Source organism: Camelina sativa, chromosome 7, assembly GCF_030686135.1.
Source record: "Camelina sativa cultivar CO46 ecotype springtype chromosome 7, ASM3068613v1".
Classification (NCBI taxonomy): Eukaryota; Viridiplantae; Streptophyta; class Magnoliopsida; order Brassicales; family Brassicaceae; genus Camelina; species Camelina sativa.
Window position 1 is genome coordinate 29,940,514 of NC_141886.1, and position 14,558 is coordinate 29,955,071.

At 33.8% G+C, this 14,558-nt stretch overlaps 2 protein-coding genes and 1 pseudogene across 3 annotated transcripts; 1 reads left to right on the forward strand and 2 right to left on the reverse strand.

The window, feature by feature from the left end:
* Positions 1 to 968: 968 nt before the first annotated feature.
* On the reverse strand, positions 969 to 2,870 carry LOC104705037 (WAT1-related protein At2g37450-like). Its single transcript, XM_019227167.2, has 6 exons — positions 2,677 to 2,870; positions 2,281 to 2,343; positions 1,813 to 2,164; positions 1,576 to 1,737; positions 1,330 to 1,481; positions 969 to 1,246 (listed from the first exon to the last, which is right to left on the reverse strand). Exons 1-6 carry the CDS (start codon positions 2,856 to 2,858, stop codon positions 1,033 to 1,035), a joined length of 1,125 nt encoding a protein of 374 aa, XP_019082712.2. The 5' UTR covers positions 2,859 to 2,870; the 3' UTR covers positions 969 to 1,032.
* A 1,282-nt stretch (positions 2,871 to 4,152) lies between these two features.
* LOC104705038 (uncharacterized) lies at positions 4,153 to 7,998 on the reverse strand (annotated as a pseudogene).
* Positions 7,999 to 11,739: 3,741 nt separating this feature from the next.
* Positions 11,740 to 14,056, forward strand: LOC104703065 (uncharacterized). 2 transcript variants are annotated; one of them, XM_087457347.1, is made up of 9 exons: positions 11,740 to 11,949; positions 12,053 to 12,127; positions 12,298 to 12,384; positions 12,549 to 12,605; positions 12,894 to 12,986; positions 13,242 to 13,314; positions 13,427 to 13,502; positions 13,575 to 13,665; positions 13,752 to 14,056. In XM_087457347.1, the coding sequence occupies exons 1-9, from the start codon at positions 11,899 to 11,901 to the stop codon at positions 13,872 to 13,874; spliced, it is 726 nt and encodes a 241-aa protein (XP_087313473.1). In that variant the 5' UTR covers positions 11,740 to 11,898; the 3' UTR covers positions 13,875 to 14,056. The 2 variants fall into 2 exon arrangements, with proteins under 2 accessions (XP_087313473.1, XP_087313472.1); XM_087457346.1 differs by having other exon boundaries at positions 11,780 to 11,949; positions 12,894 to 12,990; positions 13,246 to 13,314.
* Positions 14,057 to 14,558: the final 502 nt, after the last annotated feature.

A 14,558-nucleotide genomic window follows, 5' to 3' on the forward strand; every position in this document is an offset into this window, starting at 1 on the left:
AAATTTGATTTTTGTTGTCCAAAATGCTTTTGTTTCAATTTTTTTTTTTCCTTTTTGGGTAACATTTCCGATTTTTTCATAATTTATTATGAAATAATTAATGCAAAATACGTTCTTTTGTTTTGTATAGGACATTCAAAATAACATTTGCAGTTAAACCACATCATTTTCACAACATTTTTTTTATTCTAGTAGTGACCACACAACATCCTATTTTTAACAATTTTAACTATAATTTTTTTATGTTTTCAGGAAGAATTTTGTATAATTTTAGGTTTTAATAAAGTTTTACAGGTTTTAGAGTATAATGGACAAAAAGACAAAGAAATCCATTTTAAGGATAGTTTCATAGGTTCAGATTACGGGTAACTTCTAAAGACCTTCCCAAACTCCTAATTGAGCGTTTTTGGTGTCCATAGAAAGCTGGAAGAGTCATATTTCATATCCTATTTGAATCAAGCGAATACGTTAAGCCATCCAGAAGTAATGCTCGATTTCCCCAGATGTGTCGCAGATCGGCGAGAAGACTAGCTTGTAAAAAAAAGCAGAGACTGGGTTTCATTACTTTTAAAAAAAAATTATAAGGTTTTGAGGTCCTCATTGTTTGATATTTTGACCAAAAAAAATCTCAAACTCTGAAATCTACAAAGAACACCTCAAAAATTTGGTACAAGGTCCTAGATAGTGGTAACAATATGACTATATGTCGTTAACATGGTAGAATTTTTCCATCAGTAATCTCTTCAATAAAATAATATGGAAGATGTTAAAATGGTTAGTTTTCACGTTTCAAGAGAATGGTAACTTCCTTCTCGATTAATATATATATATATATATTCTCTACAATATAGGTATGAAAACATTTTGGTGTATCCAAAACATAGTAATGATTATTTTTATTGTGTATTGCATGAATCCAAAATTTTACTTCTTTTTTCGCATCTCTTTTCCTCTAAGAATTCCTTTTTTTGTTTCCCCCATGATAGTTAGCAATTTTATCCCACAATTGCTCTGAACCCCGTATAAGTTAACTTACACTGTTTCCACAACAATATGTCTTTGTTCTTCTTTCTTGTTGATAGTAATGACTTCAAGATTAATACTATCCTTCGTATTTCCGCTCACAATAGTGTTTTCCTTTGCTACATCATCATCTACTTGTGGAGTAAAAGGATGTTTGTAATCTTTGGCTTTGCCCCATATCACAAGATATAGTCCTGCACATATAATTGCTGCACCAAGAGCCCTGCCACATAGAACAAGATCTTTTCATTATTTTTGTTTTAATTAACTCTTGTCTAATGTTGGTGTTTTAATGTCTTTACTTACCTTCCTAGGTACATCTGCTCAGCAAAGATGATGCTCGACATAATCGCTACAACGATCATACAAAGAGGTTTGAAAGCTGTTACAAACACAGGACCTCTACTTTTCATCACCACTCCTCCAATGTAGTAACCAAGTGCTGAGCACATTATCCCCTGCATGAATTTTATGTTCCAATAGATTTAACTTTTTATGAGGAAAAAACCTTACAAGGTAGTCACTACTTGACATGCATGGTGTGAATCTTACACTGTAAGTGACGGTAAGAAGTTTGTTGTCCCAACCGATAGCCCACGCGGCAGGATTCCCTTTCTCGATCACTAATGCCACAACTGCTCCCTCAATTGTCCCCATTAGGCATATCCATGTTGCCAAAGAAAACTCAGCCGGGTATGTTTTCAACGTAATTGCCTAAAAAACATTTGATTCATCGTCAGTATCAATCTATAAGTATATTTTCTTTTATTTAAACAAAAATTGCCTTACTTGGAGAATCATGAAGCATGCATAACTGAAACAACCAATTGTCACCAAAATTGCTCCTTTGATGGAGCTATGAATATCGGTCCCAGTTGTGTTCTGTGCAGAGGGTCCTTTTGTCCAAAAGAGGTCGAGAGCTGGACCTTTAACAAGTGTCATCATCATTGTTCCTCCAACTGTAGTGAGTGTCCCAACTACTTTAGCCGCGCTTCTGATATTCCGAATCTTAACCTTTTCGAGTCTAAATATTAAAGCGAGGATGAAAGTGATTGCCGGTAGCGTGTTGTATAAGGCAGTTGCAAATGTAGCAGTCGTGTATTTCATCCCCAGGATAAATAAGTTCTGATCTATCACTGGTCTATTTTAATCACAAAAAGACATGAACGAAATGAAAAATACATCAGATTCAGGTGAAAAAAAAAACAAAAGATGTCTACTTAAGAAAACAGAAAGATATGGAAGAAAAGTAATTACTCTAATAAACCAAGTAGCGTTATCTTGAAGAATATCATCAGCGTCATCTTTGGTCTCACCGTCCTGTTTTTTACATCACCACCAATATATACATTAACTATTTTACTGCACTTCTACCATTCCTATTAAGGACTTATGCTTATGGATATGATATGAGAGGAAACAAAACTTTCTTGGGAATCATCTAATTAAGAATAAATTTTATTAGAAATCCAAAAGTGAGTAAAACACGTACTCTACTCAACTGACCTTTGATTCTTTCAAATTGGTTCCTAATTTTGTGTCAAAAATACTGGTTTTAAAATAACTAAAAAAAATACTGGATTACAATATTGAAACTTCTTATGTATGTTTTGTGAGAGAAGTTGATATAAGGAAGGTGAATATAGAGCATACCTGTCAAAATATAAGGCGAACGGGGCCATAACGACGGTAGCAACGCCATGACGGTAGACAGCAAGTACGTAAATACTCATGCCTTTGTTCAGGACATCCTTTGTGAGAATGTCCATTCCTGCAAGCCCTACTTGCAAAAACACCATTAACAAAAATGGTATTGCCTTCTTCATACATCCCATCTTCTTTACTTCCTCCACTAATAATTACATAAGATCAACAAATCATTTTAACTGAAATGAGCTGTGTAAACATATTCAAATCAAAAAAAAACAAGGAAGAAAAACGTTCATAACAAAAAAAAAAAAAGGAATGAGAACTTTACTCATTCAAAGCTGTTTCGTTTCTCTCAACGATCGTATTCTAAAGATTGAGAGAGATGTTATTTGTTATTTATTTTCTCCGCATACGTGTGATATGATTGTTAAACGACTGTTAATAAATCAGTCACTAGTTGTGGGCACTGGGCTGACCATTCAACGTACAAGTATCCATAAATTAATGCACACGTTTGTTTATTGACACAACGAATCTATTCCAAGGTCCCAATTGTTCAATTAACAAAGAACAAAGCATATACGTCTAAGTTTGCTTCCTCATGTGCAGTTGCAATTCCTAAATTTGCTTCCCATGAGATTTTGTTTTCTTAAAATAACTAGGAGGTTGGGGTGGAGGCCCGTAATCCCCTAAGATCCAAGGAAAACCAGGTGAAAGCTCCTGCCCAAATGAAAATAACTAGTGTTTCACGCTTGAGGAGAATTGTTTAATGGTCTAGACAAATAGGACAACTCTTTTCTTCAAGTGAAAACCACTAGACCAAGACCACTTGGTTTTAAATGTAATTTGTTATTTAGTTTTTTTAGATTTTAGTGCCCCAACTTGGTTACACCAACTAAGGTGGATCAATTTTATTTTTCACCTGTGCAAATCCAGTTAATACATATAATATTAGGAGGGTGTATTCAAACCATGATTTTGGAGAATTTGATGGGATTTATGAAATTTAGAATTTTGATAGATTTTAGAGAAGTTCACATGATTTTCTGTAAAATTCTTTCAAATCCCACCTAAAACCATGAGATTTGGATTTCTGTATTTTTAACTAAACAAATCCTCCAGAATCCTCCAGAATCCTAAAAATTATTAAAATTCTAATCTACAAAACTGTTTTGAATAACAATAGATTTTAAAGTAGATTTTTAAATCATCAGTTCAATAACAAGGGATTTTAATGGATTTTAAAGTAGATTTTTAAATCATCATTTCAATAACAGTGAATTTTAATAGATTTTTTAAAATTCATGATTGAATAACATAGAATTTGTAAATTTCACACAAATCACTTAAAATGTCAAGTTGAATACACCCCCTTAATGTTCACTATGAAATTTCATTTAAATAGTATATGGTTCTAAACCGAACAAAACCGAAACGATATCTATAGAGGTGTTTTATAGTACTGAAAACCTAAACTGATTAAGACGACATGTATTCTACACAAGTGAACTTTTGAGGCATACAGATTTTAACTGATATGAGACGAAACTTTCTTCCAAACATAATGGAAGATTTCTCAAGATTTTGGCTAAGCCTTTGAATTGCACATGGCATAACAAAACCTGATAATCCTGACAACAGATTTCATATCTCAACATAGTGATAAACTGATAAAATAGAATAATATGTAAATCTTAAAACCAAAACTCCAAATCTAGAAATACAAAAACAAAACCCCAAAGAAAATGGCCTGAATCAAAACTTGCCTAGACTGTCGTCACAGTTTTTGTACTTAAGTATCATTTCGGCAATATCAGCACCAAGACTTTTAAGTCGCTCACTAACTAACCTTACCTGCAAAGGAAAATTCTTAGGTTAGCCATGACTAGGAAAAATATTTCATCACAACTGAGACACCAAAACGAAATTCTTACGGCTTCAGGTAGTTGTTGGCACTTGGAAGCAGTTTTAAGTATGAAAGGAATGGTCGCCACAAGAGACTCCTCATTTGAGTTACTTAGAAGCTCATATGACTTAAGTAGAATGCACTCCCACACTTCACTGGCGCATTCTAACTGGCTAAGAGCATTGTATACCTGTGCCACACAAAAACATCATAATGAAGGAGATGTTTATAAAACTTTTGGTTCATGAAATGAACTTGCACTTACTGGTTCACGCAGTGCTGGTTCGACTTTAGGCTTATGAAGCCATTCAATAAGTGCATAGGCAGCCAGTGGATGATATGAGTTCTCAACTAATTTGGGAACCAGATTAACTAAATCTTGTTGCAAATGTTTGGGGGCTCTGTCTAAAACAAGAGAAATCTTTTGAGCAGAGTCTGGTCGTCTTGTAGCTTCCGGACAACCTTGTGGTACAGCCGCATCAATTGTTTTTAGTGAGTTAACAATTAGTTCCAATAGCTCCTTTGACTGTTCTGACCACTTTGTCTGACGACCAAAATATTTCACAGTTGGTCAGAAAAACAGTTGAGCAAATAGAAAGAAAAGTAGCTAGATAGCTTTCAGCAGTATAAGAGCCTTACCTTTGACCCCGATGAAGTTGCAGCCACGCAACCATCGCAATGAGACCCTTCCTCCGAAGTTTTGCAACACTCAACCATTATATCTAGAAGTATATTAATAATTGCATTCTGTAGAACTTTAACACCCATCAGCAAACTCATCAGGCTGAGTGAGTGGCTATCATTACATGATGTTTTAGTCGGAAGAAGCAAACGTTTTACTTTAGTTGGATCATCAAGATAAACACGCAAGTCATTAAGCAAACCAGCAATGGCATCCGCATCCATCATATGCTTCTCTTGGAGAGTAACTTGTGGTTGGGACGAATTCTCTCCAAACGTGAGATGGACTCCAGCTCTCGAAAGAAAATTTTGGAATGTGTCTTCCTCACTTTCATCAGGATTGGTGGTTAAGGCATCTTGATCACCATCTGAAGTCAACATCTAATATAAAAAATGGCCTTAGAATCATAATGTAAGATTAATAACATTATTAGACTGTCTAAGGACTAAGATTATAACTAACCTTTAGGTCTGAAAAATCCAATATTTCACACACAAAAACAACAGCGTCACGTACAAGAAACCCAGCATCAGGCTCCAACATATCAGACATCTTCATAAAATGTAGAACAGACTCATTCCACGTCTTGGTACGTATAGATGACTCCTTCCACACACTTTTATCCTGATCCCTTTGGTTCAGGATACCCATCTTGAACTTAACCAAGAAATTGTTGTCGACATCTGTACCAGGAGATTTATCACTCTCTAAGTATATGCATATGGTGTCGAAGGACTCGTATACACCTGCATTATACAAGGCACACATTAACCAATTGGACTTCATAAACATCAATAAATAAAAAAGAAATAAAAATCTAACGACTCACCAATTCGAAGGTCACATCCACCAGCCTTAAAGAATTTGCTAAAAATCTTTCTTGTTTCCATTATTTCCTTGAAGGCTAAGAAATTCTCCACTTTCCAAGTAAATGAATTTTTTTTCTCATTCTGTGAAACTGAATTAGCATCCACGTACTCTCTTGTTGAAGATGTCTCTTTCAACAAAAGAACATCAGCGGAGAATACAATAGAGTCTTGAACAAGAAATCCAGATTCTTGATCAAACAAACTAGTAAGTGTCACAAATTCACGCCAACCCCAATCCTTTACAGCTTTCGAGTAACGATTCTGAGATTCCATTATCACCGACTTCTCCTCCAACCTCTGGTTCACAACTGATAGCTTGTGGCTAACAAAACAGCTCCAATCACTTGAGCTTCGTGAATTTGTTACTTCAAGAAATACTGAAAGATGGGATGGTGGCTTGGACTGCCCTGAGACCATTAAGAACAAGGTACAACAGAAATTTAAAACAGTGATTATATTGTCTCCACCATATAAAACAGTTCCATTAATTGTAGATGCGCTTACATACCTCGGGGATAAACAATAAGCCGACAATCCCGGTTCCCAATTTGAAACCTCTTACTTTTGATGCAAAGACCGGTTATCTCCCTATTCTTTAGAAGATCATTAAACCTTGTGAAATTCTCAACTCTCCAAGTGAATTTTCCCATGTTTCCAGTCCCATTCGTAGTAAAGCTACTGAACTCTTTGATAACATGAAATGAGGCTCTAAAGACAGCCGTGTCATCGAGTAAAAACCCTGCTTCCGGGTTCACAAATTTAGACATCTTCATGTAATCGTTCCAGCCGAGACTTGTATTGTCCCCATTCTTATTATCAGCAGCAAACCTCCCATAAGAATCTCTATGAATGTGAGTGCACTCAGTCTTCTGGTTCAAAGCTGACATCCTAAACAAACACCAACTACTTCTGTCAGATACCAAAGTCTTCTCGGCATCTTTACTCTCGAGACACATTGATATGTATTCTTGTGAATTAATCTCACTCTGGTAAATACTGATCCTAAAGTTACACTCCCCAGCTGGGAAAGCAGGGCTCATTATCTTCTGCCACTTTAACATTTCCTTAAACAAACTAAAATTATGTACCTTCCAAGTGAACTCCCCACTTAACGCATCAGGCATTGGTCCAGCTATGAAATTCTCCTCATTGTTATTATCAAAACTAAAGCTGACAGACTCATTAAGAAATAATATATCAGCCGTGATAGGCAAGGAATCGTTGTTAAACAAAAACTCCATCTTAGGATCCAAAATACTCGAGTTTAAGGCGAAATCGCACCATCCATGTGATTTCTTCTTACTGGAGAATCTATGCCAAGAATCCTTATGGATTGTTAGAGAATCATCGACATGGTTAACGATAGAGAGACGATAGCTAGCGAAACAGTCCCAGAGAGATGAAGTAGTACCACGAGGGTCCATGATCTGAAGATAGATGCTGATGTAACCAGGAAGAGCCTGAGAATCACCTCTAGGGTAAACAAGGAGACGACAATCGTAGCCTTCTACATCGAAGTACTTGCTCCACAGTGCCCTAGCTTTAACACGTGGGAAGCTCTCAACCGTCCCTCGGCACATGCCTGTATACTCTCAGCCCCGTCTTAAACAAACATGGGACCTCTGTCAAATTTTTAAAAAACCTAAAAACCTTTAATAAATTTTTTTTTTTGAAAAAATTGGACCATGGCATTTGCCTACTCTACCATGGGGTAGAGACGGCCCTGTATACTCTCCTGGCTTATCGACGGTCATGATCTCTGGCTCTCTTCCGCTCCCGTCACTCCACGAGGTGAGAGACTTCTCCGACGAAATGGGAAGGTCCGCGGCTAACGACAACATTGCCTCGCACGGGCTCTGCTTCATCATTTCTGTGGCGGTATTTTTTTCTTTATTACATGAAGTCATGAACATCTGAACATCTAGGGTTTAGGGTCTAGTAATGTAAGGCTTTACATAATAAATATAAATTATTTAGAAGAAAAGTCTATGACTAAATCCTAATTTTTTTCTATAAAAGAACCGGTTATGAAAAAAAATTCACTAACACAAGTGATGTATTTATATGTATTCACTAGATTAAGACCCGTGCTACTAGCATGGGTTGAAATTCATTTTATTTATATTGTAATTTTTATATAAAATATAATTTATGTGATTGTTTTTAAAAGTTTTTTGGATAAAATATTATGCAATAAAATCATATGCTAAATATGATGGTTTGAAAAAAGATACATATTTTGTAATTTTTATATTGTTAATGATTAGTACACGTACTATAACATTGTTTAAATTTTATTTTATACAAAATTTTGTATATTATATATTTTAAAATAAAATTTTAATATGTTGTATTAAGTTATATATGTGAAATTATTTTAACAATGTATATTCTACATCATGACTTGAATGTCATTATAAGACATAATTTTGTAAATTTGGTTTTTAAAAAGCGAGTTATTATATTATGAGTAATTTAATATATTGTTATATTTTTTTGTTTTAATATACTTGGTTTCTTGAAATTCTTTCAATTATAGTGACCTATTATTGACATTGCTATAAAAAATTAATTTAGAGTGTTTATAGTTTCTAACTTTTATATCAAGTTTCAATATATTAAAAATATTTCAAAATAAATTATTTAAAGTTTATAATATTATATAAAATTATAAAATTCAACAAAAAAATATGAAACTGAATTGAAATATTCAAATTTAAATAACAAAAAAAATGTAAATTTTTTAATTCAATAGATATTATTTTTAAAGAATAATATTACTAAAGCTTGAATATTGTATAGATTGAACATTTTATATTTGTTTTTAAAAATTCAACTTATGGTATATCCGAAAATAAAATTATTTTTTAATTATAATAAATAATATGATAATTTATTTGTTTCACAAAATAGACTCATATGTAAAAATGAGAGGTGAAGTATAATGATAATTAACAAATTAATATGTTAAGTTAGATATCAAAAGATTTTATTTGATGAATAATTTAATAAAGGAAATTAATATGATAAGTTAGATGATATGATTGTTTAAAATATTCTTTTAAAGATTTTTGGTATAAACTATTTGTAACCAATTAATCTATCAATTAATGTATAACCTATTTGTAACCAACTTATTAAAATTATATAGTCTACAAAACAATGTTGTGTACTTCCGTTTTATTATAAAGGAGATTTTTTCAATCTTAACAAATTATATAATGGTTCACAAAATATATATATATATATATATATAATGAAACCCAAATATTTTTAAATTTTCACAAAATAACAATGAATTCAATTTTTAACCCTTTAAAAACAGATTCAAGTATTTAAAATTTTCATTTTTTAATTTATAATATCCAAATAAAAAATATTAATTTCCCTAAAGCCCCTAAATATATTGGCCCGGAGCTGCTCTAGTGTGATCAGTGAGTATGTTTGATAAGGAAACAATATTATTGGGTTCCAATCACTCCAAATTGTATGGGTTCAAATTTCGAAACTGTCCATATGTTAGTAAGTTAGTTTATGGGAAAATTTTACGTGTTGAGCATGTTCGGTTGCGTTAGCTTTGAATGACACGTCATCAACATATTTGTGTGACTAGTTTGGATAATTATGTTTCTCGTACTTATTCTTCATGAGGTGCGCTTCTCATGCCTGGTTTACGCGCGTGGGTGTGAACCCTTGTATGACCTGACCTCGCACGCACAAAATCTCAATGCAAACATTCATAAATACGGTCATAACTCATAACAAGAATTCAAACACTTGCTTAGCAATGAAATTTTCACTTCCACGTATGCTATAGATTCTTTAAAAAATTAGCTCATTTCATATACAGCAAGCAGAAACATGTACAAGATGAGATCTCTTAGCTGCACGAACGAATATACACAAAGGATCCCGGGAACACAACGAAATTGCATATGACAGACTCAGTTAAACGCAAGCGGGTAGAGGTGGTCCATGGCAGGCGAAGGCCACAATGGTGTATATGATCACCAACAATACTAGTATTAAAAGTAGCCTGCAAGAAACAGAACACACGAGAGTGCATCAAAAAGATTAGACTTTTCTTGGTGCATTCTTCCAATGTTCTCGAGACTCAGAGCTAATATAATATGCTTAGTTTTTTTTTTTTTTGTTGTTAAAGTATAATATGCTTAGTATAATGTGTTATTATTCCAAAAGTAGCTATACTGCAAGCTGTGATTTTCTTCGCTTAAACCATATGCATTCATGCTCAAGGTATATAATATAATAATAAACATGGTAAGGAAGTATGGTTGAGGAAATCAGGAAAACATACATGAGCTTGCAATTTCTCCACCTCGTCGTGTTGCTGAAACGACGAGCTTGCTTTTGAAACCGGAAAGTATTCCCTTGCATATTTTCGGCTTTATCGACAAGAAGCTCAAGACGTTCGCCTCTATCAAGAACTTTTTCAATGTTCTCTCTCATGACATCCCTCAACTATTCATAACCAAACCATACCAAATTCAAAATCCGTTTCGATTAATCTGATGCATTTCACCCAGGGCCGGTCCTAGGTGAAGAAAAAAATTATAATTTATGTAACAATCATATGCTTTTGAAGAAAAAAATGAAAATATATAATTTATGTTTTAAATCTAAAATAAACAATATCCATAAAACTAAATATCTTCTTGAAAAATAGATAAAGTTTGATTTTTCTATTTATATACATACAGGCTAAGATATTGTGTTTTAAACATATGACAGGAGTGATGGGAGACATGAGTATTGGAGGAAAAAGATGTTGGGCAACTCTAGATTTAAAAGATAAAAAGTGTGTTTACGAGGAGTGTAAGTCTATGTGTCTCAAAAAGAATCCCACAGGACATGGTACATGCCTTAAATCATTCGGAGGAAAAATTAATTGCTTATGCGGTTACAATTGCCGTTAAAATATTTTATTACAATCTCAAATCATATTTTACGATGGGAACCTTATGATAAAATGGTATAATAATTGATGTAATTTTCTAGCTTAATTTTTTTTTTTTTTGTATGTTTCTACTGATGTCTTGATATTTTTACACATATTAAAAGATCTTAAATTTTACTTTTTGTTGATAGAAAAAAAAATTAAATAACATGCTATGTGGAGAAAAAACAAAAAGTGAAAATCATATCAATTTTTTACTATACAAAATCAGTATTTAGACTAAAAAAAAAGTTTACAATTAATAAAGTTTTTTAATTGAAACCGCTTTTTTTTTGTTCGCTCTCCTTTGTATAGAAGTTTATAACGAATATCTTTTTAAATAACATCTAAAATAATTATAGACATCAAAATTTACAATTCAGAAACTCATCAAACTAATGTCATTAACAAAAGTAAAAGAAAGAACTTATCCTAACAAAAAAAATCTACAAACTAAAATAGCTAAAGATAAAATTATAACACTTTAGGACGATTGTCTTATAAATTTTTTAAAATTAAACGGCGTCGCCGAAAAAAAAAGGAAAAAAAGTGTTACTGCCTTATTTGATCTCATTTGTTGGTAAGAAATTTGTCACTAAACCGGGAGAGAAAAACAAAATAACCACATCGGTTCTTTAAACCGAAACAAACCACTCATAACCATATGGTTCGGGGTTCTCATCGTCTTCTTCTTCAACAACATCTCAAAGCAATAACCCTCTAGGGTTTTAGATTTTTCCAGGGTTTCTACTCTTCTCTCTATCTCTCTCAGTTTTGCTCCATTGCTTTTGTTATTTGTTAGCGACGAAAGATGGGTACTGAAGTTTCCACCTCGCCGACAAGCCTAATTGATCAGACCGTCGTGCGTATTCTCTACAAAAAAAAAAAAAAAAAAAAATCTCCGCTTCTTTAATTATCCTTTTAGATTGAAAAGAAAAGATTAACTCTTTTGAGATGGGTTTCAGGTTCCAGGTGATGTTGTTCTTGATTTGTCAAACATGACCAACCAAACAATCAAGCTCGGCAGTGGTCTCCGTCAGGTTTTTTTTTTTTTTTTTTTTTGTCTTTTCTCAAATCAAATCTTCAAACTTTTGCTTTAGAGTTTGACAGATTTGGTTTTTCCCAATTCTGTGTTTGAATTTTGGATCTAACATTGTTTGTTTACTTGGTTGAGGCTATAAAAGATTTGACATATGATTTTGTTTTTCAGGACAATGATGCGATATCTGCTATGAGAGCTGGGAAGTTGAGGTACACTAAGCCAAATAAGTATTGGGTTGAAAGTTCTCATAAAAGGGTGAGAACAACAGAGCTATAAAACCATACTGAACCTAGTTTCTTGCTTTTTGTGGAGCTTCTTCTTGATAGCTACTGGTTCTACTTGTTATTGATATTTGGATTGTTTTCAATCAATTATTCATTGTTACTTTTCTGACTTAGCTATTATGTTTTTTTTTGAAGTATATACCACGCCCTGAGGATGCAGTTCTTGGCATTGTGGTAGATTCTAAATCAGATGTAAGTAGTACTCTGTATACAGTTTATATCTTGGAAACATCATTTACAGAGAATGTTGATTTCTGTTTCGCTCTATTTTTTTTTTTTTTCAAAGACTTCAATCATTGTTTCTCTTAAGAGCATCAGTGCCAAGGGTAGGTGGTAAAAGTGTTTGTTAGTTAAGCCTGGATGGGTTAATGTTGAGACCATGGACGATATAGTTTAGATCAGAAGTTTATCTACGGTGTTGCCCCTAGTTTTATCAACCAAAGTTTTGTTCATCTTCTTGACTCTTGTTTTTTGTTGCAGAATTTTTGGGTAGATATTAAAGGACCCCAATTGGCTCTTCTACCCGTGCTAGCATTTGAAGGAGGAACAAGGAGAAATATACCCAAGTTTGAGGCAAGTACCCTTCTGAATCTGTTTGTTCAATCTGAAACATCATCAGAATAGTCTCTAGCTGGTAGCTGCATTCAGTTGCTTGAGATGCTAGAATGGCCTTTACAATATCTTGGAAAATGCCCTGGAAATACGTTTGCTTTTGCGTGTGATATTGAAAGGATTCAGTACTTCATTTGGTTTGTTTGTGGGCATAATAGGCAGTTTAACTTTGTCTGGCGTGTTTTTGGGGAGTTTTTTAACAACTTGTTGAAACAGGTAGGCACACTGCTTTATGTTCGAGTTGTGAAGACAAACACAGGAATGAACCCGGAGCTGTCATGTACCGACGGTAAGTCCATGCATTCTGTTTTCTTACGAATCTTTAAATCTTCAACGTTTACTTTGTTCGTTCGCCGCATTAATGTTTAGACTAAGCAATTGCTTGTTGGAAAATGTAATAGCAAGTGGAAAGGCTGCAGGATTTGGTCCCTTAAAAGATGGTTTCATGTTTGAAACTTCCATTGGTCTATCAAGAATGTGAGTTTCTTCCCTTATATATAGCTATCTCTATATCCTACCTCTTCTTGAATCGCTTGTTTTGCTTATTAGGTTATTGAGTTCACCAACTTGCCCAGTCCTCGAAGCTCTTGGGAAGAAACTCTCTTTTGAGACTGCATTTGGCTTAAATGGGAGAGTCTGGGTAAGAATAACAGTGATAGCTTCCTATGATTCCAAGCAAATGTAACTGGAAACCGCATGGTTTAATATCGTTTTGTCTGGTTTCAGGTGCATGCGGCTGCTCCTCGTGTAGTGATTATCGTCGCCAATGCGTTGATGAATTCTGAAACTTTAAGCGGGACACAGCAGAGAATCATGGTAGAGAAATTGCTGGAGAAAATTTCAGAGTGAAAAGAGCGTGTTGTATGCTTTTACATTTTATCTCTCCAGTATAAAAAGATAACATTTTGATTCCCATCTCTGTTTTTTAGTATTTAGGCAGAGACATATAGGCTCGTACTGCTTCATTTACATTACAGTCATATGTTTCTCTTTAACATGATTAAAAGAAAATGACATGATTAGCCGTTCAAGTATCAAGTATTAAACCATAAGTCCATAACGAACCAAATAGATACAACATTTTTTATTGTCATTTAAATAAGATCATGATTCAGAAAGGTAAGTTCCCTAGGCAACACAATCTAGCTTCTCAAATTTTGAGAAGAAAAGAAGAGATTAAAGAGCAGACCTCTTAATAGAGTTAGAGAGAGTATGTATCAGCGCCTTCGAGTCAGATTCAAAATTCTATTTCAAATAGCCAAGTTTCTTACACAAAGGTCCGTAGATCGGTTCGCCTCAACTTCAACTCAAGTGAGAGGGTCCATATCTCCTTTATGTATCTGAAATCAGGGTCCATATTGTGGAACCATGATCCCTTGTAGCTAGTTAAGTGGCTTACCAGTCTACCCCATGCCTTCCTCCGCAGTCAATGTGGACGAAAGTCATAAAAACTAGGCCTTTTTTTACTTTTTAAAATTCTCTCTTTATATCAACTGTTTAGAGACACAAATGTTACAACAAAGGCAAGAGACT